This window comes from Salvelinus sp. IW2-2015, linkage group LG18 (genome assembly GCF_002910315.2).
Source record: "Salvelinus sp. IW2-2015 linkage group LG18, ASM291031v2, whole genome shotgun sequence".
NCBI classification, from domain to species: domain Eukaryota; kingdom Metazoa; phylum Chordata; class Actinopteri; order Salmoniformes; family Salmonidae; genus Salvelinus; species Salvelinus sp. IW2-2015.
The window spans coordinates 15,296,695-15,321,461 of record NC_036858.1 but is presented as its reverse complement, the minus strand read 5'-3'; the positions used below and the strand labels follow the sequence as shown (position 1 = coordinate 15,321,461).

Genomic DNA, 24,767 nt, shown 5'->3' with positions numbered 1-24,767 from the left:
AATGGGCATGCACCCTAAGTGGTATGCTAGTGTGGATGTGGAAACACTGTCCAGTTTGGCCTCAGTCTCCCATCACAACCTTCCTCCTCTACTATCCAGATACCTCACTTCTCTCCTCCTCTCCTCTTCCTTCATTCCTTCTCCTTTACTCTCTGCTTCTCCCTTGCTCTGCTTCCCGCCCCACCCCTTTCCCCTGTCTCCTTCTTTTCCCGAAAGATTCCAAGCAGAACGGCGACGCGGCCACTGCGGCCCTGGCGAACGAGGACTGCCCTACCATCGACCAGGTGCTGAGCCCGGACGAGCGGAGTCCCGCGGGGCGAGGGGGCACCGGAGTAACCAGGGAACGCTACCAGCAGGACCGCGCTTGCTTCCTGCTCAACACCAGGGAATTCCGCGCCACAGATGGGAATGTGCGGAAAGGTACGTCACTCCCACAGGGGACAAAACCGTAACCACATACACCACATAGGTCGACAGAGCTACACACAAGATGCCATAAGGCACAAGCACTGATACAGATAAAAATTCTCTGCATATAGAAGATGCTAATAGGGCAGGTGCACAGGGGACAAATACGTACACAAGTGATGTATACATGATCAAATACAGCATATATGGGAACTGATTTGTGGTTAGTTACTGAGAACACGCAGACAGACACAAGCAATGGCCAAGAGCATCATGGGAAGAGCCATGATGGTGTGACAGAGAGGTTCCAAACACTAGTTTCTGACAGGACACAACAACACCCACGTACAACATCTTTACTCTTCTGCTCTTCTTTGCTCTGGCCTATATATGTTTCCACCTCTTCACCTTCATGCTGTGACACTTCCATCACACTTGGTATCACCTTTCTTTCTTCCTGTCTGTATTTTCTGTCCCTCTCTCTTTCATTCACTGCCTCAAATTGTCATCCTCCATTTTGTCCTTTGTATTCTCTCATCTTCTCTCACGCTCATGGCTTCTCTCTCTTTCTCTGTCTCTTGTACATAGACAGTTGACCATGCATTAATTGACCTCTCGTCACTTCTGTTTCTCTCTCTCTCTCTCTCCCTCCCTCTCTCTCTCTCTCTCTCTCTCCTGCCTCCCCTCCTCCCCCTTGTTTGGCTGCCTCCCACTTGATGCCCTGTCCCCCCCACCCCCTTTCCTTGTCCCCCATCTTTGATTCCATATCCCCATTCTTTTCCCTCCTCCTTTCCTTTCCTCTTCGAAACATGCCTTATTTACACCTGCTTACCCCATGTATACTCTTGTTTCGATTCTGAAACGCAATACCTCGATCCATTTCTTTACGGGCTGCCACAAACCTTTTTTTTACCACCTACAACCACCACTACCAAACCTGCACCAAACACTTCTCCTTTACACTCCTCCCAAACTCTCAACGCCACTTTTGATGCTAAACTAGAGGCAGCAGGCTTGGCAGCCAGCCCAGACTCCCCTTTGGCTGATGAATGGTATAAGCTGGAAGGGTCTCTCCTACAGCAGGACCTCAATGCAAACTCCACCTCTTCCTGGATCAAACCATAGGGCCAAGAGGTAACACCTTAAAACCACGGGGACCCGAAATGGAACCCCGTTAGCTGTACCATGTTTTTTTTTTTTACCTAATCCGTCCGCCAAACATTTTAGGTTCTCTCAACTCCATGACATTGCATGTTGGCAGTTGACACTGAAACATACCACCCACAGACACACTTGAACACAGAACAMACTCACACTCTCACATACAGTACACTATGCATGACCGCAAATCACGACTAGTACCCACTGTGTTCACTGTGCTGTGTCTGTACAGTATGTTAGGTAAAGTCGAAGTATCACCCATAAATTGCCCTCTGTGTTAATGTAGGTAAGTTCAAATAGTGAAATCAACCCTTACAGAAAATCACATGATTACACGTCTGTAGTTTCATGTTATCACATGTTTCTTTACATATTGTCACCTGTTATCACATTAACCTCACATCAGATCACATGTGATCACATGAACAYGTGTTCACGTGAAAATGTATGTAGTGTATGTAATGTAATGTGTTCTTTCCGTAAGGGAATAGATAGGTAGGGGAACAACAGCACCAAGCTATTGAGCTACGGTTGGGTAAAACTGTGATTTGTATATCAAGGCCCAATTGCATTGTATTGCTCAGAGTATCATCCAATCAGAATAATCTATTATTCAGAATAACCTGATCTTTCTTTTCTCATATCATGAAATAAGAGGATCTACGTGTTTTCCATATTTAATGTATAGTGTAAGATACTGTGAGTGTGTGTGTGTGTTGCGTGTGCACCAGGCTGTGTATTTGAGAGAGTGTGGTCAGAGCGCGATTGTGTGTGCCGCGTGCGGCAGCTGCACTGAAGTAGCCCTGTAACACTTGAGGGCTATCAGGAACGGCGGGTCACGTGTTGTCTGATCTGCTCTGTGTTGCTGTCTCTCTCTTCAGGTTGTGTCATATCACGCGTTTGTATGTGGGCTTTTTCATTCTTACACGTTACACTGTGTCTCTGTCCTACTCTCAATGCCGTCCGAGTGATGTGTTTGTGTTGTTGTCGTGTGTGGCTTTTACTGTGTTGTTTCGTCTATCACTGGTGCCCTCTCTACCTCACTGACATTCACCCTGACAGATAGCAAAAGACACATCGCTCTTTGAAGACATCAGCCTATGCACCGGGCGAAATTTCCAGTCTCACAGATTTCTATCATGATATGATATGTACATATTCTAGCTATATTTAGGGCTTACATAATGGATGATTTCGAATGCGATGTTGTACAGCGGCCATCTTTGGGTCAAAGGTCAGTGGGGTCAGCGGAGCCTCCAAGGTCACGGGAATAGTGCCTTACGATACATGCCGTGCCGGGAACAACATTTTCAGCCATATCATCATATGGCTCTCCTCAACATTGTACAGTCCTCACATTGATAGACAAATGCGACAAACTAACATCAATGCAATGCTGATTGACCAAAAGTTGTGTTTTAAGTGTGTCGTGTTTCGAAAAACACTATTCCCTAGACCTCAAAATGTGTGCTTTCAGTGCCTAGTGTAGTTAAAAAGGTCAGACTTGACTTCTTGGCTGTACTGTAGTGACCTGAGTACACTCTGTCCCCATAGGATAACCCTTTGAAGAACCCTTTTTGGTTCCAGGTAGAACCCTTTCCACAGATGGTTGTACATGGAACCCAAAAGTGTTCCCCTTTGGGGACAGCCGAAGAACCCTTATGGAACCCTTTTTTCTAAGAGTGTAGTTAGCTGCACTTGGTGACTGAAAGAAACACCGGAATACTGACTCACTGACTGATGCCGACATTACACTGCCAGACAGACACTATGACAGACTGATTGACTGACAACTGGCTACGTGCCATCTAAGGTAAGCGAGCCTTGAGCTGTTGAACTCCTCTCTTGGAAGCCCCGAACTGCTTCGGTGTTGTGTGTTTTCAACGGTTCTTTTTGTGTATAAAACCTCAACTTAATGCCGCAAATCCCTCTTTAAAACCAAAAAGGGGGCCATTTTAAGCAGGAAGCCAGAAGCACTAGAGGTTTCATAGGATGACATTCAATGTTTACTGAATGAATCCTCCTCTCGTTATCACGGTACAAGCGTTTGGTGGGGGGAAAGCTATAACCCTTTAACTCCCAGAACATTTTTCGATATTTGTGCCAATTCTACATGCCAACGTTCAGCTCTCAGCATTGCTGAAAATATTGGTATCAGTAGGGGGACTCGAGGATCACAGAAACTTGACTTCCCTCTGTAACCTGAAACGTGTAACCTTTGATAGTAACGGAATACCATTGCATCCGTGTGACGCTGAACAAAAATAGAATGCCTCCGAGCAGCATTGCCATTCAATCTCATATTGACCAAAAATCGAATGGAATGCCAAATGGATAGGAATGAGGTGAAGAAACCCAAAGGGAACACTGTAAAATCACTGGAGGTTTGATGGCGATAATTGCTCCAGCTGAAAATAATAATGGCTTAACGATGTGGTCCGTTTTTTTTGTTTTAAAGTGGGATTCCCTATTGTGCTCTCCAACTGGTGTTGTGTGCTTTTCCCACTGTTTCTTTCTTTGATCTTTGTATATGCAGTCCTTAAGTTATTTCAGTGGTATTTTAAGCCTCTCTACAAAATACTTGTCCATTTGACCTCCTTCGCCCGAAATGCAATACGCAGGGTTCAATAAGGTCAAAGGGTCAATTACCTCTTTGACTGCTCACTCGCAGTCATTCCCTTTCCACCTCAATACTGTCCTCTCATCTCTTCTTTCTTTCTTTCTTCTTCTTCTTTCTTTCTCTTTACCCTCTCCCTCACTCTCTGTGTATGTTTTTGTGTCTATGGCCATGTCCCGAAATCTCTCTTGCCTAACTACTTACTAAAACGACACACTGTATCCTAATCGTACTGCATACAGTACTGTTTAGACATACTGTAAAAAAAAAACTACGAATGCAGTAAGCAACAGCTATCAACATATTTGGCTCATCCGTACTGAGAAGGAGTCATCTAATGTGCAACCACGCTTGTTCCCCACCACGCGTTCATTTCGGGTACAGCGCGTCCCCTTATCGAATTATCAACTGTTGTCGAACGTGGTCTGAAAAGCCGATTCTCTTCCACAGTAGTGTGCATTGAACGCTACTAGAATCTAGTAACTAGATGAAAAGTTGATGTGAGTGGTACATCCTGGCATTCAGGGCATACTACATTTTTGAAGTTTCACATACTATAAAATGTCCTATTTTCGCATACCCAAATAGCCTAATATTTAGAATGCAAGTACGGTTATTTAGACATGGCCTATATGTGTGTGTATTAATATGTGTCTTGTGTGTGTGTATATATATATATATGTGTGTGTGTGTATTGTTTTGTGTGTCTCTCTTTGAGATTTCTGTTAATCTTAATTTCTCTAGATTCTATTAGTTGATTTTGTTGTGTATGTTTCATGTCTGTTTGTCAAGGACCATTGTCAATCAGAGTTCATTTTAGTCTGTTTCTGTTGTTTCTGTGTCAAGTGTGTAATGTTGTCAGTTACTTTCTCTACATGTTGGTGTGCTTTGTAGTCTGTTTGTCTTTAGTCAGATTGTCTATCTACCTTTCCTCCTCTCAATCTTCCCATCACCTATGCTTATTTTTAATAATTGGGATAATTTAATTTAATTAAATGCATAAATGAATAATACATATATATATATACATTTATTTGTATTTGAAAATAAATAATACAACAAATAATACAACAAAGATTTTAATAAGTTACATCCACAGTGTGGATTTGATTGTATTTCAGTATTCATTTCAATTGAAATGAATTAAGTCATCAAAAAACCTTTGACCTTCAGAAAATACATTTACAATAAGGTTATATTTAGGCACCATTGACTTATTGCATAAATATTTGTCTTAAAATAAATTWAAAAATATTATTTTGAAAAAATAGCTGTATGTAACGATCTTCTTCATCTGAAGAACAGGAAAGATCGGACCAAAATGCAGCGTGGTACGTGTCCATGTTAMATTTATTATAACTGAACACTAAATACAAAATAACAAAAGTGAAACAACGAAAATCGAAACAGTCCTGAAAGGTGACACAACACAAAACAGGAAACAACTACCCACAAACACCAGGTGGGAAAAGGCTACCTAAGTATGGTTCTCAATCAGAGAACGATAGACAGCTGCCTCTGATTTGGGAACCATACCAGGCCAAACACATAGAAATACAAAACATAGAATGAAAAACATAGAATGCCCACCCCAACTCACGCCCTGACCAAATCAAAATAGAGACATAAAAAAGGAACTAAGGTCAGGACGTGACACTGTCAAATCATTTGCATACAGGACAATCTGGTCATAATGGACACAGTGGATGGATGGGTAAGAGACACGTTTTAATACCATGTGTAGGTCCAACGGCTAATATGTGGGCACAATCAGAATGTGGACAAAGTCAGGACAAAGGACACATGTTAGCACCAGGTATAAACAGGGATTTTCTCTCTTTTTCTCTTTTTACTCCCTTTTTTTCTATTTTTTCTCTTCTCTCTTCTCTTGGTTGCCTGTTTTGGAGAGAATAGATTGTTGATTGATACAGTATGTTGCAGTGTAGTGGAACATTTTTATAATAGTTGAAACTTTGAGCTGGTGAAAGATTCTGCATATTCTAACTAAGGATCGTTTTTTTTTACTATTATATACATTGTAGAATAATAGTGAAGACATCAAAACTATGAAATAACACATATGAAATCATGTAGTAACCAAAGTAACCAAGTGTTAAACAAATCAAAGTATATTTTATATTTGCGATTCTTCAAATAGCCACCCTTTGCCTTGATGACAGCTTTGCACACTCTTAGCATTCTCTCAACCAGCTTCATGAGGCAGTCACCTGGAATTCTTTTCGTTTAAAAGGCGTGCCTTCTTAAAAGTTCATTTGTGGAATTTCTTTCCTTAATGCATTTGAGCCAATCAGTTGTGTTGTGACAAGGTAGGGTTGGTATACAGAAGATAGCCCTATCTGGTAAAAGACCAAGTCCATATTATGGCAAGAACAGTTCAAATAAGCAAAGAGAAACGACACTCCATTATTACTTTAAGACATGAAGGTCAGTCAATACGTAACATTTCAAGGACTTAGAAAGTTTCTTCAAGTGCAGTCGCAAAAACCATCAAGCACTATGATGAAACTGGCTCTCATGAGGACAGCCAAAGGAGAGGAAGGCCCAGAGTTACCTCTGCTGCAGAGGATACGTTCATTAGAGTTACCAGCTTCAGAAATTGCAGCCCAAATAAATGCTTCACAGAGTTCAAGTAACAGACACATCTCAACATCAACTGTTCAGAGGAGACTGTGTAATCAGGTCTTCATGGTCGAATTGCTGCAAAGAAACCACTACTAAAGAACACCGATAAGAAGAAGAGACTTGCTTGGGCTAAGAAACACGAGCAATGGACATTAGACCGGTGGAAATTTGTCCTTTGGTCTGGAGTCCAAATTGGACATTTTTGGTTCCAACCGCCGTGTCTTTGTGAGACGTGGTGTGGGTGAACCGATGATCTCCGCATGTGTATTTCCCACCGTAAAGCATGGAGGAGGTGTGATGGTGTGGGGATGCTTTGCTGGTGACACTGTCTGTGATTTATTTAGAATTCAAGGCACACTTAACCAGCATGATTACCACGGAATTATGCAGCGATACGCCATCCCATCTGGTTTGGGATTAGTGGGACTATCATTTGTTTTTCAACAGGACAATGACCCAACACACCTCCAGGCTGTGTAAGGGCTATTTTACAAAGAAGGAGAGTGATGGAGTGCTGCATCAGATGACCTGGCCTCCACAATCCCCCGACCTCAACCCAATTGAGATGGTTTGGGATGAGTCGGACCGCAGAGTGAAGGAAAAGCAGCCAACAAGTATTCAGCATATGTGACTGACCAGCTCAAATCGGTCTTATATAGCAACATTTGAAATCATTTTTTTTTTTACATTGGATAAAAGTAGAGACTCAGAGCTACAAAATGGTATATCATACACTGTATTTTTGAGTAACAATGGGAAAGTAATTTTGCTTTGAACGTTGATAAACTTGTAAACTCACTTTTGAGAAAAGGGCCTTTGAATGTTTTGGTAGCTACTGGAGAGCTAGCTCTCCTTTGTCTACACCCATTCAGCATTGTTCACACCCTCTTAAGCCAGCCACACCCATATCTTTAAGGATTCACATGTGAGGTCATGTGCTAAACAGTGAGTAGTGTAGTAAAGATTAAGACTAGAAGTGGTAGTAGCCTACAATAAGGAACAATTCCAGGTAAACAGAAAGTGTCCAGATAAAAATATGTTATAAATATTTGACACACTTGTCTAAATTGATGGGTCATGTGAAGAAATGCTATTATCCCCAGCCACATCTAGTGGTGGAAAAAATACTAAATTGTCATACTTGAGTAAAAGTATAAATAACTTTAAATTCCTTATATTAAACCAGATGGCACAATTTTCATAATTTAAAAAATATTTTTGTTGACTTATAGCTAGGGGCACAATGTACTTAAGTATCAAAAGTAAAAGTAAAAATATAAACCATTTTAAATTCCTTAATATTAAGCAAACCAGACGGCTCAATTATCTTTTTTTATTGACGGAAGCCAGGGGCACACTGCAACACTCAGACATATTTTACAAATGAAGCATTTGTGTTTAGTGACTCTGCCAGATCAGAGGCAGTAGGGATGAGCAGGGATGTTCTCTTGATAAGTGTGTGAATTGGACAATTTTCCTGTCAAAATGTAACGAGTACTTTTGGGTATGGAGTAATGTAGGACTGCAGTGAAGTAAAAGTTGCCAAAAATATAAATAGTAAAGTAATGCACAGATATATAAAAAAACTACTTATTTAGGACTTTAAAGTATTTTTACTTAAGTACTTTACACCACTGCCCAAATGCCTTCACACCAGGACATTAGCATACTTTATTTATAATGTTACACATGCACTTATCACATAGTATTCCATACATGAGTTAAGGCCATGCAACCTGAGTTGAAACCTGAGTGAGGTGCACATGTACAGTACATAAACAGATGCATGCGCCATATATGTATGTGGTGGACACTTGACACGGTCACATGATATAGTTGTGGTATGTCACAAAATCCTGTTATGACCACGCATATCAATATTAATTTTATATTTCAATATTTTGCTAAGTCTTGCTAAGTGGATGGTACAGAAGGTGTAAACAGTACAGCCAAATGGTTACTTGCATAGTTGCAATATCAGAAATAGATACTGTATATTTTATTTATATTGACACTATGTACAAGAACAATATCAATAACGATATCAGTGATAGATGAGGTAGTGTAATGTGGTCTGTGTGTAGCTGGTGTAGAGGAGTCAGGCGCAGGACAGCAGATATGAGTAAATAAACKTATTTTACAAAAAAAATTCAAAGACAATACAAAATAAGCGAGCCCACACAAACATAAAAACAATCACTCACAAACAAACATGGGGGAACAGAGGGTTAAATAATGAACAAGTAATTGGGGAATTGAAACCAGGTGTGTAAGACAAAGACAAAACAAATGGAAAATGAAAAGTGGATCGGCGATGGCTAAAAGGTCGGTGACGTCGACCTCCGAACGCCGCCCGAACAAGGAGAGGGACCGACTTCGGCGGAAGTCGTGCATTGCATATGCATACAATCAGGGGGTAAAGTGGCAGAGCAACAGGATAAAAAAAATAGTAGCAGCAACGTATGGCGTGTATGTTAGTAGAGAGTCATGTGAATAGAGGCACTGCAGATAGTTGAGATGACTGGTCCGTCCAAACCACGCATGAACAAGGGAATCTATATTCGAAGAGCCTGTTTCTGTCCTGCCCTTGACTTTGGTGCAGGGCATGTGATGTCCATAGCCTCTTCGTCGAAAAACTCCCTGATCTTGTCTAAAAGATAGTTTGTCTAGCTTTGTCCAGTCCAGGTGGTGCTTTTACAGGCAGACCATCTATGGGAGGTAGGATGTCAGCGTTGCGCAGCAGCTGAAACCTGGTCCCGACAGTCCGAACGCTCCTTGGCGACAACAACACCAGGCTCCAGAGCATCGAAGCTGTAAAACAGGGAATAACAACAACAACAACAAAAATCAGAAGACATTACACCCCTGCACAACATCCCTTCACCTCCCAAGTTTAGATAAGAAAAACCTCATACAATGAAAATGATTTTTTACCTGAAATTCTGGCAATGCTTGACCTGTGGCAGCGGCCTGAAGTATGGAGTCAGGTGTTGTTGCCAGCCACAGCTTTCCACCAGCACCGTACCATCCTCCAGTCCAGCCAGCTGTGGGATGTTGACCCCTGTCACAGTGCTGCCCTTCACAACAGCAGCAATCTCAGACAGTGTTCACTCTGGTCTTTCTGAGCGCTGCTTGATGAGGCCGAAGCACCAGTCAGGGGCAAACTTGGTGTGGCCTGTGATCAGGAAGTGAAGGTCCAGATTGTGGTGGAGCTTGTGCATGGTCCACCAGGTACAATACCAGAGCACAAACGTATTCTTGTTTTGGCCACTGCAGTTATCACAATTCAGGTCCACACGTGTTTTCCCAACTCCGTAGTTGGTGAAGAAATGGTGCATGTAGGTGATGACTGCGCTGCTGCCTTTGCTTACTTGGGCCAGCTCTCTTTTTAATGACTGTATGACTGGTGGATTAGAGTCAGGCCTGTTCTCCTGACTGATGCTGAAAGACAAATTCCAGATACAAATATTTTAGAATTATTATACAATAGATGCGAAATGGCATTCTGAGAACATCACTACACACAGTTCATACAGGTAATGTTAGCTACTGTAGCTAGCCATCTGACATCAGCTGGCTAACTAACAGCAAGCTTTAACTAGCAATACAAACCGATTGTCATAGCTAGCTAAAGTTAACCAATAGGTTCAATGTTAGCTAGTTAGCTAGCTAACAGCAACCTTTAGCTTGCAATGAAAACAACTTTCTGACAAAATTAGAAACGTATAATATCTGCATTTCTGCCAAAAAAAGCATTTTGATAAAAAAAATATATATATGTTCAAAAGGCTCTCCTATGAAGTTGTGACTTGCGACATACGCCTAGTTTCCTGAATCGGGTCACATATGTGGGAACTCCTTCAAGACTGTTGGGAAAAAAGCATTCCAGGTGAAGCTGGTTGAGAGACTGCCAAGAGTGTGCAAAGCTGTCATCAAGGGTGGCTAACTTTTAACACTTTTTTGGTTACTACATGATTCCATATGTGTTATTTCATAGTTTTGATGTCTTCACTATTATTCTAAAATGTACAAAATCGTAAAAATAAAGAAAAACTCTTGAATGAGTAGGGGGTTCTAAACCTTTTGAACAGTAGTGTATGTTTCGGATGGAACACTTAACAAGGATCTCCTCCTGAAGCCACTTCTAATAGGCAGATCTTCAAAAACAATTATGTTTATCTGTTACCTGTCAATTTCATCCTGTCCTAATTCATTGTTCTCTCAAAATATTTTTCAAATGTGAATGTATGAAAAATGAATTGTTTGTTGTTGCACTTCATAAATGCATCTAATTCTCTATGTCAAATATCACTGTTACTCACGTCTCTCCATAACAACACTGCTAATATTTTCACCCATGACAGCTTTTTATCCAATCTAATATTAGACATATATGACCTGTATAAATTGTAAAATATATATCTCCTTGGAGTGTAGGAAGAGGATAGCTGACGCACAATCAGTATGACCTAGATACAGTATGGTTAACAAGTCACTGCCAGCATAATATATGGTGTGTTTTCCCAAAAGACATCCTAGGCAAGTGCTGAGCACATTGTGGCTTGTGTTATGGTGCAAGAACAGACCAATATATTTAAGTATGGGTAATACAAACCCACACCATCTTTAACAACTTCCAGTACCTTCGGAAAGTATTCAGACCCCTTTTCTTTTCCCACATTTTGTTATGCTACAGCCTTATTCTAAAATGGATTACATAAAACATGTTCCTCATCAATCTACACACAATACCCTATAATGACAAAGCGAAAACATATATAAAAAAACTGAAATACTTTATTGACATAAGTATTCAGACTCTTTGCTATGAGGCTCGAAATTTAGCCCAGGTGCATCGTTTCCATTGATCATCCTTGAGATGTTTCTACAACTTGATTGGAATCCATCTGTGGTAAATTCAACTGATTGGACATGATTTGGAAAGGCACACGCCTGTCTATATAAGGTCCCACAGTTGACTGTGCATGTCAGAGCATAAAACCAAATTGTCCGTAGAGCTCCGAGACAGGATTGTGTCGAGGCACAGATCTGGGAAAGGGTAGCAAAACATTTCTGCAGCATTGAAGGTCCCCAAGAACACAGTGGCTTCCATCATTCTTAAATGGAAGAAGTTTGGAATCACCAAGACTCTTCCTAGAGCTTGCCGCCTAGGCCAAATTGAGCAATCGGGGGAGAAGGGCCTTGGCCAAGAATCCGATGGTCACTCTGACAGAGCTCCAGAGTCCCTCTGAATGTCCTTGAGTGGCCCAGCCAGAATGCGGGCTTGAACCCGATCGAACATCTCTGGAGAGACCTGAAAATACCTGTGCAGTGACATTCCCAATCCGACCTGACAGAGCTTGAGAGGATCTGCAGAGAAGAATGGGAGAAACTCCCCAAATACAGGTGTGCCAAGCTTGTAGCGTCATACCCAAGAAGACTCGAGGCTGTAATTGCTGCCAAAGGTGCTTCAACAAAGTACTGAGTAAAGGGTCTGAATACGTATGTAAATGTGATATTTCAGAGGGGGGGGTTAACATTTTAACATTTTAATAAAAACCTGTTTTTGCTTTATTAGTATGGGGTATTGTGTGTAGATTGATGAGGGGAAAAAACAGTTTTATCACTTTTAGAATAAGGCTGTAACTTAACAAAATATGGATAAAGTCAAGGGGTCTGAATACTTTCCGAATGCACTGTATTATCTCATGTATGTATAGTATACAATACGAGAAGTTTAACGTAGTATAGACTTGCCAAGAAAATTTGTATTTTTGGGTAAAAATCTGGTCTGAATATTTGTACTTCTTCTCTGTTCTCCATGTTCCCTCCATCCACCTCTCCCTCTGTGATTAACATTCATTCTCCATCCCATTCCCAGGCCGCCAGTGCAGTGCAAGTGTAACTAAAGTCTGACTGTAGGTAGGTACTTCCCCTCTCATGTAGTGCCAATTGAGTTTGGCTTTAGGTCGGTATTAAAGTCATAGTGAAACAAAGTAGAAGTAGATTAAGTCCCCTGATATGGTTTATTGACATTTACTGTACATTTATTGTTTTATAATGTAACTAATCTCACGACAGTAGATATTAACTCCCTTTGAGTGTAATGTAAGTCTGGCTGTAAGTAGGTATAAAAGTTTTTATCGTAGAGAAGAAGTGTTATGCCTGGTAGAAGTAGCCTTTAGCTCTTGGGTCCATCCTGGGTCCATTTAAATCCCCATACAATGCCTGACATTAGGTACGTCTTTCCATGTCAGTTTACCAAACAGTCAAAACTGTCAAGGAAATATGTGTGTTTCTTGTGTTGTCCATGTGAGTCTCCATTTTTCATACTTCAAGTGTTACCGGATTCAATGTAAAGAAAGCTACTGTGGACGTTCAGTTATAAAAAAAAAAAAAAAAGGGTTCGCTTAATGGGGCTTGATCTGTTTCCTCAGAAGATTAGTTGATACGATGTGGATTAATATAGTGTTTTCATGTAGCTTTGATCTGTTTAGTTTTGGATCATATGAACAGTTTGTGTGAGCCTCTCTCTCTTTTTTGGGGGGTTGTCTCTCTCTGTCTCCAAGTATTGCATGCTGCATGTTGATTTCCAGGAATAGCWCTAGGAGAAAATCCCCAGCGTACATGCTACTGGTGTGTCTCGCTATAACAACTCTCTCTCCAGCCCTACACTTCCACAGTAGCAAACATAGAATATCAGCGTCTAATGCGTGAACCTACAGTATATTTGTCATCATTAGTATAAGTACCCTGGTAAACATTAAATGGCCAATCATTTCAGCATTTAAAGGAACTCGATGTTGGCAAACAATATTGGTTGCAATTAATCCAGTCCAGGACTGTATCGATTCAAATTCATCATATGAGAAAATGTTTAGACTGGAATGTTGTGAGCTATCGACTGGCTGTAGACCCATTTGAACCTTTGCCATGTGAGGTTCTTTACATAAGTTATTCATTTGTACTTTTAGAATGTGATATAATAGTTCCGGAAGACACACTCGCAGCCAATACATGCACGTGTAGGAACATAAGGGAAGCTAAACGCTAAACGCGCTACACACTACACAGTTCGGATAAGTTGACCGTCCATCTGACCTTTGGAGGGTCAGTGGGACATAAAAAAAGGTAAACTATGAATGGAGCAACAACAGTCCCCTTTACGGTACCCTGCCACTGTTCAAGACATGGTTGTGTGTGTAGCACTGGAGAAGCCCAGTGAAAATGTCCTCATCAATATTTCACTGAGTTGCCTTCCAACTAATGTGCCTCAGCCAGCTAGAATTTAAAAAAAAGGAACTTTTTTATTTATGGACTAGTGAGGTTTAAATGTAGAGTGGTCTAGTTGGTCACMGTGGACTGCGACGTTGCCATAGTGAAGTGGTTTTTCCTAATGCAGCAAGGAGGCAGAAAGAGCATCATGCCAAGGGGTGTTCTTTGTTGTCTATCTTTGAGTGAAGACCCGTGAGTGTTGGAGCTCTACACTCGTACAGACAACGACTCTCTAATGAGACTATGACCTATGCCGCCATTAGAGGAGATTAGCTAGCATTTACACAGTTGGCTGAACTGCCACATACTGTAAAATAAGAGTATGATAACCCAGTAGTGCTCTAATGGTTCAAATCCCGGATTGACACCTGTAGACCACACAGCTTCGCCCGCTATGGGCCAGTTAGGCATTGTTAGAGTAGTGTTAACACTACTACCAATGGGGTTTTATATTTCACCTGACTCAACAGCACTCTTCAGCACACCACTGTGTAGTGTCTCTTTTCTGTCTGCTCTCTACGGGGGGAGCTCAATGTCTGCATGCCTTACCCAGTGATATCGACTGAAAGTACAGAGGGAAAAGCTATATGTTTTATGGTGCTTTACACAGAAACCTTCATGCAGAGTTTGATATAAAAGCAGAAATTCAGTGAGAATACCAGCGGCCATTGTAGTACAATAGATTTGGATTGGTTTCAATTTAGCAGCGCTCTGTGTTTTAACATACAGTAGTAGAGCACTGATTTACAAAATGTTGCTTTTCCCCCTATAAATAATTATCTGTTGCAGGATGTGGTTCCCAGGAAAGAGGAAGTGAGTTTGAATGTGGGGGAAATGTGTTCTAATGTTGGCCATGTGAAGTTGTCAGGAATCTAAAGGGTGTCTTGAGAAATGGCCAGTTTGTAACCACGGATTTTGTGTCAATGAGTCTGGGCTCTTCTCACTCTCACGTCACTCGGGAAAATGGACACATGTATGACTCAGGACGAGACACAGTTTTGTGGAAACAATGTTAAAGAATACAATTTTACGTCCCTGACAACTTCATTTGGTCGACCGTTTGATTAGTGAAACCTGAGCTTTGTGTATTTGCTTTATTTGTTGCTGTGTCKTGGTCTGAAAAGAACTGCTTTGTCTTTGACCAAATGGTTGTCTAAAACACCTGAACATAGGAACCTGGTCAGAGCTGTTGTCTTATTAGGCAATGTTGGGTGCTTTATTCAACTGGTCTGAAGGTTTGAATGTTTGAATCCTAAATTACCTATTAATCAGAACTTTTTTTGTTTTCTCTATTGAAAAGAATAATGAATGACATAAATCATAACTCGCATTTTCTTGTTCTGTCCCGTCCTGTCTTGTCTCTATGTCTGTCCTCGTCTGTCTTTTATATGTCTCCTAACATTTTGACATTATTTACTCACAATTTGATTTATTCTCATTTGATTACTTTCTATCGTGTACTGTTACTAACCTCTATCTTATCTATGCTAACACTCTCAATATGTTTTTCAATTATATGCATCCTTCATTCTACACCCAAATAACCATCAATATGTCAATTTCCCATGTCCACCTTGTCATCACATGTATAAACATTTCAACTTTTTTTTAAACTTGCATTTAATTTAATCCTAAATAACAAATCCAACAACTAAACCAAATAATTATTGTAAACTATTTCCTTTCAATCAATGTTCTCCTCTAAAGCAACTGGCTATGAGAAATCTTGCAGCCTGAACAACATATCAGGAATGGCTGGGTCAACCTTGCGCCTCACTCCAATTACTAGCCCGCCCTTTGAAACCTATGAGGCCCCAGGACCATTGCGCCGCTGCCGTTCCCCCATCCCCTCCATTTTGTAGCAGAAAGGAGGTTCATCGATAGGACAAACAAAATGATGGATTGGCTATAAGGACAGAATGCATTTATGCTGCCACTAGGGTTGTGTACAATGCAAAACAAATAGCAATAACGATAATGATTTTGAACGTAGAAAGATTCTGACCACTTGTCTTGTAAAAACTAAGATGTATGCGTCAGGTAGCTGATGGGGTCAAATTAAGATTTAGTGGTAATRCTTTATTTTACAGCCCAGTTTAAGCTGGTATTTACCTGGTATTTACATGGTATTAAGTTAACTAAGAAACTATGTGGTGACAAAGGTTATTTTCAGTGAAGAGGCGACTCCGGGATGTTGGCAGAGTTGCAAAGAAAAAGCCATATCTCAGACTGCCCAATAGAAAGAAAAKATTTAGATGGGCAAAAGAACACAGACACTGGAAAGAGGAACTCTGCCTAGGAGGCCAGCATCCCGGAGTCCCCTCTTCATTGTTGACGTTGAGGCTGGTGTTTTGCGGGTACTATTTAATGAAGCTGCCAGTTGAGGACTTGTGAGGCGTCTGTTTCTCAAACTACAGTTACATTTTCAATTGCAGAATATGTGTGTAGATTAACATACTGCCATTTCTGTGCTTTCTTGACCAAACAACCGAAGCTAATTCTGTCCAGAAAAAAAGTTAAGAAATGAAACGTCTACAGTTCATGTAGCCAAAGGGAAAACATTTTTTTTTTGTAGATATGGTCAATCTTAAGTAGGTTTCTACTTAATTTGTCACATGTAAATATCAATATACAGTACGTATGTATAGACACCWTTTTTGGTGTTCATCACATGCTCCTTAAAAAAAAATATATATATATATATACATATAGGCTCAAAAGGAAGAACTATACATTTAATAATCACAAGGCACTTTCAGTTAATAGTTTCTAACACATTTAAAGGGATACTTCAGGACGTTGGCAATGAGGCCCTTTATCTACTTCCCCAGAGTTAGATGAACTCGTAGATACCATGTTTATGTTTCCATGTCCAGCAGAGGAGCTTGGTGGGAGGAGCTATATGAGGAAGGGCTCATTGTAATGGCTGGAATGGAACACATTCAATTGTATCAAACACATCAACCATATGGAAACCACATGTTTGACTCTGTTCCATTTATTCCATTTCAGCCATTACAATGAGCCCATCCTCCTATAGCTCCTCCCACCATCCTCCTCTGGTGTCCAGTATGAAGGAAGTCAGAGGTAGTTATTCGAGCCAATGCTAAGTAGCATTAGTGCAATGACTGGAGTCACTTGGTATCTCCTAGCATGCTGGACACAGAGACCGAAAAATGGTATCCACGAGTTCATCTGACTATGGGGGAATTAGATAAAGGGCATCATTGCCAAAATCCCAAAGTACCCCTTTAAGCGACGTCAAAATAACACTCTCATAGCGAAACGATACAACTGCAACTTAAGTCCAGTCCTAGCAGGTCATGAAAGATTATGACAATAACTATCTGCAATTGTCACGGCTAAGACGAAATGTTGAATTAATATTTGAACATCACACTTGATGGTTAAGACACTGGTGTTTGTTATACACTGTCATGAACTGTTGTGTAAAGTAAAATAGTTGATGTAAGTAGTTAGAATAAGAAGATACATCCATGTTAGTGAGTGATAGGAAGGGCTGGTGAATAGAGAGAATGGAAATAAGTAAATATATAGTACTAGAATATTCAAATATTTGTTAAAATACTGTGAATTATACAAAATGATGTATAAAATAAGCCGGATTGACTAGTATATATACTGTATGTATTAGCTATCACTAATGCAAACACTTTCCCAACACGTATTATTACTTTACAAGTTGCATGTGCAGATTATACATAAACACACACCACTTTACAATACATGAAAGATATATATTATCGTAAAAAGCAGAACGGGGACATAAATATTTAACATTTATTCCAACCCACTGAAGGCTCAACCATCCGGTTCAATATTTCTAACAGTAGGATGTTCAGTTTATATAAATATCTGTTTTTACTTTTGATATAATTTGGTACCTTTTCATTATTATTTCGTCTTGCTTCTTAAAACCCCCCCCCCCCAAAAAAGAAATAGAAAAATTCAATGAAACAATTTATTCCACCTCTCAAAAGTAATTAAATAGAGGGGATGAGACTGGTCCTCAAATGGGATGCAGTAAAGAAGAACAATCTAGCTAGAATACAGTCAATATATATTTTTTATGATCTTTATTAAGTACAACAGATTGTCTTCAGTTTCCACAACCAGTCTTCCCTCTTGGATTGCCATCTTCGTATATAATAATTAATAGACATGAACATGTCATATGAAAAGAGAATCACTCATGCTCATATATGCAATATTACATGCAATATTACATTCATGCGGGAAACATACTGTGCACATACACGTAATTATGCAAATCTATTTTTAATCTTCAAAGAGTGCACAGACTTAATAGGCAATCTACCTATCTAATTGGGGCGGCACCTAGTGGTTAGAGCGTTGGGCCAGTTACTGAAAGTTTGCTAGATCGAATCCCCGAGCTGACAAGGTAAAAATCTGTCGTTCTGCCCCTGAACAAGGCAGTTAACCCACTGTTCCTAGGCCGTCATTGTAAATAATAATTTGTTCTTAAGTTCTTAACTGGTTAAATAAATAACTGTTCACAATCTAAATGTACTTACTGTATAAGAATGACATGAGCCATTTGTCTTGTTCAAGTTGGTCTTGTCTTGATGGTCTTGTAGATTTTGATGTTGTTGTAGATGTTCTTTTAAATTTTTTTACGCTGGGATAATTTTGTATTTCTTGTATTGGTCGCGTGTATTCATTGTAAGAAATGGATTTTCTGTACCCGTCCGTATTTAAACAAATATTTGTCCTCAAAAGGTCTCACCACTACCTTCAGATCCATATCATCGTAAGTACCTGCATTCCATAAACATAACACAAAGGAAATATGACAGACAAAATTTGTGAAAAGCAGAAAGAGAAAAAAAGAAAGAGCCGAATCCCAACTTGAGATCTGCGCGTGTCACTCGAATTCTCACACCAATCTCCCATTTGCTATCAGCGCATGGTTTACATGATAGCGCAAGTTGTGCACGTAGATCTCATGTTTGGAATCGGCCCTATGGGATTCAATCAAGATTTGAATCTTGACTGAGCAATATCCTGCCTATCAGTACATCCTGCCTACCAGAACTTATTATGGACCTATATATATTATTGACCAATAGTATCAGTTGTCGTAGTCTGTCCTCACTACTCTTCGTCTAGCAGGCTTATTGTATGACTCTGAGAAGCATTTATTTTTTTCCTGGAAATCCAAGAGCTTCCATACATTTGAGTTTCCAGAATCCTGATGTAAGGCCATATCCCAATTTGAGACATGCATGTGTCTTTCTTTAAGCAAAGCCTCCATTGATGTCGGTGATTGATTTACTACGTTAATGTTTGCATTGCACATGCATATCTTAGGTTAGGATGTGTCCATATTTCTGCACACCTGCACATTGTCTATAGAGGAAAACATGTAGAATATGTATCACTACTACAGCAGGTGCTATTCAAATAATATTTTAATGCAATTGCTGTGCTAATTTGAAGGAAACACAGCTGTTATGTAAATTAAGCAATTAAAGAAAATGCCCACCCATTTCTCTTCATTGGAATGTTTTTGTTCTATGATGATTGATTGTCTATAGTTTATGATCAATGGTGGTTAGACATTTTTTKGGTCATTTGCATAGTCACATAGTTCGATTTACTCCAATTTTCATTCTCCATTTGTAAACATACCACCTGTTCGTAATTGCAATGGAATGTAACTGAAATATAAGAATGTATAAACTTTGTTTCTGTAGAGAATGAAGGCTGGTATCATATTGCTGTGCTCAATACAACAGACTTAGAACAGACCGACAAATGTTGAAAGGGCCTCTATGAGGCTTCTATAGGCTGCAATGTCAATCTAGGAACGCATACAAGCTAGCTAGATTTACCTAGCTACACCTGCAAAGCAATGCTTGTCAATGAAATGGGGAATATTGAATATGCGCATAACTGTATCTACTCACGTGAATATAKATTAAAGTCACCTGAAATTCATTTTTCGATGTTTACTTTGTCAGCGGGGAACAGGCAAGCTTGGATGTGATTGCCAAATTGGATTTAGCCTGATCCAGATGGTTATTTTAATAGTTTATTACTAATGCTACAAACACCATGTGTCTGTGAATATGCTAAGAGGGGAATTGTACAACATTCTCAGTTTCATTTCCGTAACTGTTCATCATTATGTCGTATTTAAACTGTTCATGTTTACGTGGGCTATTTGAATTCATGTAAAAAATAAACATATGCAACTCAGCTGAAATTATCTTAAACATTCAGGAGAATAGTTTACTTATGCTGGATGTGTGCTATACATGGTCATATCTGCTTCTTTATGTACGGTTGAAGTCGGAAGTTTACATCCACTTAGGTTGGAGTCATTAAAACTTGTTTTTCAACCACTCCACAAATTTCTTGTTAACAAACTATAGTTTTGGCAAGTCGGTTAGGACATCTACTTTGTGCATGACACAAGTAATTTTTCCAACAATTGTTTACAGACAGATTATTTCACTTATAATTCACTGTATCACAATTCCAGTGGGTCAGAAGTTTACATACCACTAAGTTGACTGTGCCTTTAAACAGCTTGGAAAATTCCAGAAAATGATATCATGGCTTTAGAAGCTTCTGGTAGGCTAATTGACATCATTTGAGTCAATTGGAGGTGTACCTGTGGATGTATTTCAAGGCTGACCTTCAAACTCAGTGCTTGAATTGTTTGACATCATGGGAAAATCAAAAGAAATCAGCCAAGACCTCGGAAAAATAATTGTAGACCTCCACAAGTCTGGTTCATCCTTGGGAGCAATTTCCAAACGCCTGAAGGTACCACGTTCATCTGTACAAACAATAGTACGCAAGTACAAACACCATGGGACCACACTGCCATCATACCGCTCAGGAAGGAGACACGTTCTGTCTCCTAGAAATGAACGTACTTTGGTGCGAAAAGTGCAAATCAATCCCAGAACAACAGCAAAGGACCTTGTGAAGATGCTGGAGGAAACAGGTATTAAAGTATGTATATCCACAGTAAAACGAGTCCTATATCGACATAACCTGAAAGGCCGCTCAGCAAGGAAGAAGCCACTGCTCCAAAACCGTCACAAAAAAGCCAGACTACCCAGTTTGCAACTGCACATGGGGACAAAGATCATACTTTTTGGAGAAATATCCTCTGGTCTGATGAATCAAAAATAGAACTGTTTGGCCATAATGACCATCGTTATGTTTGGAGGAAAAAGGGGGAGACTTGCAAGCCCGAAGAACACCATCCCAACCGTGAAGCACGGGGGTGGCAGCATCATGTTGTGGGGGTGCTTTTCTGCAGGAGGGACTGGTGCACTTCACAAAATASATCATGAGGAAGGAAAATTACGTGGATATATTGAAGCAACATCTGAAGACATCAGTCAGGAAGTTAAAGCTTGGTCGCAAATGGGTCTTCCAAATGGACAATGACCCCCAAGCATACTTCCAAAGTTGTGGCAAAATGGCTTAAGGACAACAAAGTCAAGGTATTGGAGTGGCCATCACAAAGCCCTGACCTCAACCTATAGAAAAATGTGGGCAGAACTGAAAAAGTGTGTGCGAGCAAGGAGGCCTACAAACCTGATTCAGTTACACAAGCTCTGTCAGGAGAAATGGGCCAAAATTCACCCAACTTATTGTGGGAAGCTTGTGGAAGGCTACCCGAAACGTTTGACCCAAGTTAAACAATTTAAAGGCAATGCTACCAAATACTAATTGAGTGTATGTAAACTTCTGACCCACTGGGAATGTGATGAAAGAAATAAAAGCTGAAATAAATCCTTCTCTCTACTATTATTCTKAMATTTCACATTCTTAAAACAAAGTGGTGATCCTAACTAACCTAAGACAGGGAATTGCTACTAGGATTAAATGTCAGGAATTGTGAAAAACTGAGTTTAAATGTATTTGGCTAAGGTGTATGTAAACTTTCAACTTCAACTGTACATAGGAATTTAATATTTGAGAACTATACACACTTTGACATAAGGTAACTGTATTCTGGTCAGTGGTGAAAGACATGTACTGTAAAGGTAAAGCTTAAAATGGGAATAATACACTGAACAAAAATATAAGTGCAACATGTAAAGTGTTGGTCCCATGTTTCATGAGCTGAAATAAAAGATCCCCGGAATGTTCCATATGCACAAAAAGCTTATTTCTCTCAAATTTCGTGCACACATTTGTTTACATTCCTGTTAGTGAGGGTAGTTCTTGAATTGCGGTGGCATTTGGGCATGGCATTTTGGATTATTATAATTTTTTAAAATGTATTTGTGTATTTCCCATTCTAAATGAACTACTATGGCAGCTTAATGACTACAAATATTTTTACCGTTATGATTAAATTGTGCGGGCAACAGGATTAGTAAAACCAATGATGTTGATTGATTGATTGATTAACACCAATTACACATTTGAGATAATTTAGGATTTTTAGTAACCCTTTACATTTTTTAAACTAAAGTACTTTAGTTCACAATGTAATTTCCCTTCATTTTAATTGAGTAACACAAATTACACTTTTTACACCAAATTATCAATGGATTCCTAAAATGTATGACACACTAAATCACACTGTGATTAGCTAATCATTTTCTTCAACAGAGACCCTCCCCCAATAACAGTTTGCCACTGGTGGGAATGCTCAAGGTCCTAGTATATCTTTGAAATTACAGATTTTAAAGGGCAGTAACACTAATTCCATAACATTTTTGGAAACACATTATATATATAAAAATAGGGATTTTAATAGCCTTTGATTTTCTATCTATACAATATATTAAATACTTTTGTTTGCTTTCTAGCATTCAAAACAATAGATAGATATCGCTGAATCACAAAAACATGTTACTACAACTTTACAACTTTAAACATGTTACTACATGTTACTACAATCCACTGCTTGGATAAGCCATTTTTCTTGACATAAGTACTTTAAACATTGCATAAACATAACATTTTGCAGTATAAAGGACTTGCATTATGTTTTATCATTGATTAAAAGTTAAATATGAACAAAACCATGTCTGACGTGTACCTATTTGTAATTTGAAAGTTTTTTCATGTTTGAAATGGCAAGGGACGCAAATGCCACCGCAATTCAAGAACGACCCAGCAAGTTTATCAATCCCTATACAAATAGATATGGTGATAAAGGGCATCCTTGTCTTACACCTCTAGATGATGTACTATTTTCAAAAAATATATAATTTATTGACTTGATTTTATACTTTATGATGAACTCTTTTAGTTTTTGCCTCATTTCTTTGCTCACTTTAATTCCAATCAGCTTTTCGCTTATGAATTTCAGGATATATAAACACCTACAGTAGATGATTTATGAGTTGACATGCCTCCTCAAACTGTGCTGTTATGTTTGAAACCTGCTAGTAGTTTATAAAAAATGCAGGAGCCAACAGACCCAACAGAATCATCATAAATTGTGAATGTAGCAGTGTGTTGAATTAGTAAAAAGGATGACATCATTCAGTTTTAAGAATACAAACAAAACAAAAATAACATCAATGAATAGCGGGATATGTATGTGGATACTTGCACGTTTTCCTGGAGAAAACTTTAACCAGCTATTTTTCAGTGGACATTGACAGATGAAGAGAGATGGAATGAAGATCAGTTTGAGAAGAGACATTCTAAGTGTGAGAGGATGTTGTGTAATTTGTGGTGAGACTATGTAAGAATTTCTTAACACATCCATCAGCAATGCGTTATGCTCTTATGAGACACACAAACATATTTGCAATTACAGGTAATGCCACAACATTACCAGTTGCTACCACACATTTATTTATACTTACTTTATTCATGTTAATTTATTAGCTTCCCAAGGTATTATGCAGGGCTTATAAAGATGCTATGAAGTTCTAATGTAGTGTTGAGTCTACTCTCTGATGTACAGTGCCTGTCGTGTTGACATAAGATTGTGTTAGTGTGTTTTCTTCATTAGGATAATATGTGTGTGTGTCTGTCTGTCTGTCTGTCTGTCTGTCTGTCTGTCTGTCTGTCTGTCTGTCTGTCTGTCTGTCTGTCTGTCTGTCTGTCTGTCTGTCTGTCTGTCTGTCTGTCTGTCTGTCTTGAAAGTGTTGTGCCCTTCCTGTCTCACACAAACACAAACACACACACACACACACACACATACAGTACAAACACACAATTCTACAATACCCCTCCCCCCCACACACACACCAACACACACATAATGATGTCATGTGGTCAAGTATTTTTTGCAAAAGAGAAATGGTAAACAGGTATATAATGCAAAGTGAAGATTGAACGTGTGTACAGTAGTTTGATTGGAGAGGGGAGGGGTTGGTTGGGTGGATTGGTTGGGCGCTGGTGTCATTGGATGTGATGTGTGACTGCAAATACATCTGTCACCTGTAGTTGCAGGTGAAGGTACACCGTTAATGTAGAGAAATTTCCCAAATGTATGTAAAATGTCCTTGATGTCTATAGAATTGTCATTTATAGTATAAGTTCAAAATATGTACATTTTACTCTCACATGCACAGTAAACCTGCAGCATCCAGGTAAAGCAGATCCCACATCATTTCATATTGTCAATTATGTATAAGTTACATTTAATTTGATATAGGAATATATGTAATAGTATGTTGATATA

The 24,767-nt window shown here is 39.4% G+C and overlaps 1 protein-coding gene across 3 annotated transcripts in view; it reads left to right on the top strand.

Moving 5' to 3' along the window:
* Window positions 1–24,767, top strand: part of LOC111978281 (voltage-gated potassium channel KCNC1-like) — a 60,329-nt gene that overhangs the window by 30,154 nt on the left and 5,408 nt on the right. The window contains exons 3-5 of one of the 3 annotated variants that reach the window (XM_024008256.2): window positions 217–420; window positions 2,451–2,471; window positions 15,812–20,654. In XM_024008256.2, coding sequence (XP_023864024.1) covers window positions 217–420; window positions 2,451–2,471; window positions 15,812–15,966 — 380 coding nt within the window. In that variant the 3' untranslated portion in view covers window positions 15,967–20,654. Of the gene's footprint in view, window positions 1–216; window positions 421–1,411; window positions 1,534–2,450; window positions 2,472–15,811; window positions 20,655–24,767 lie in introns of those variants that run through there. The other 2 variants (XM_024008258.1, XM_024008257.2) reach the window with 2 other exon arrangements.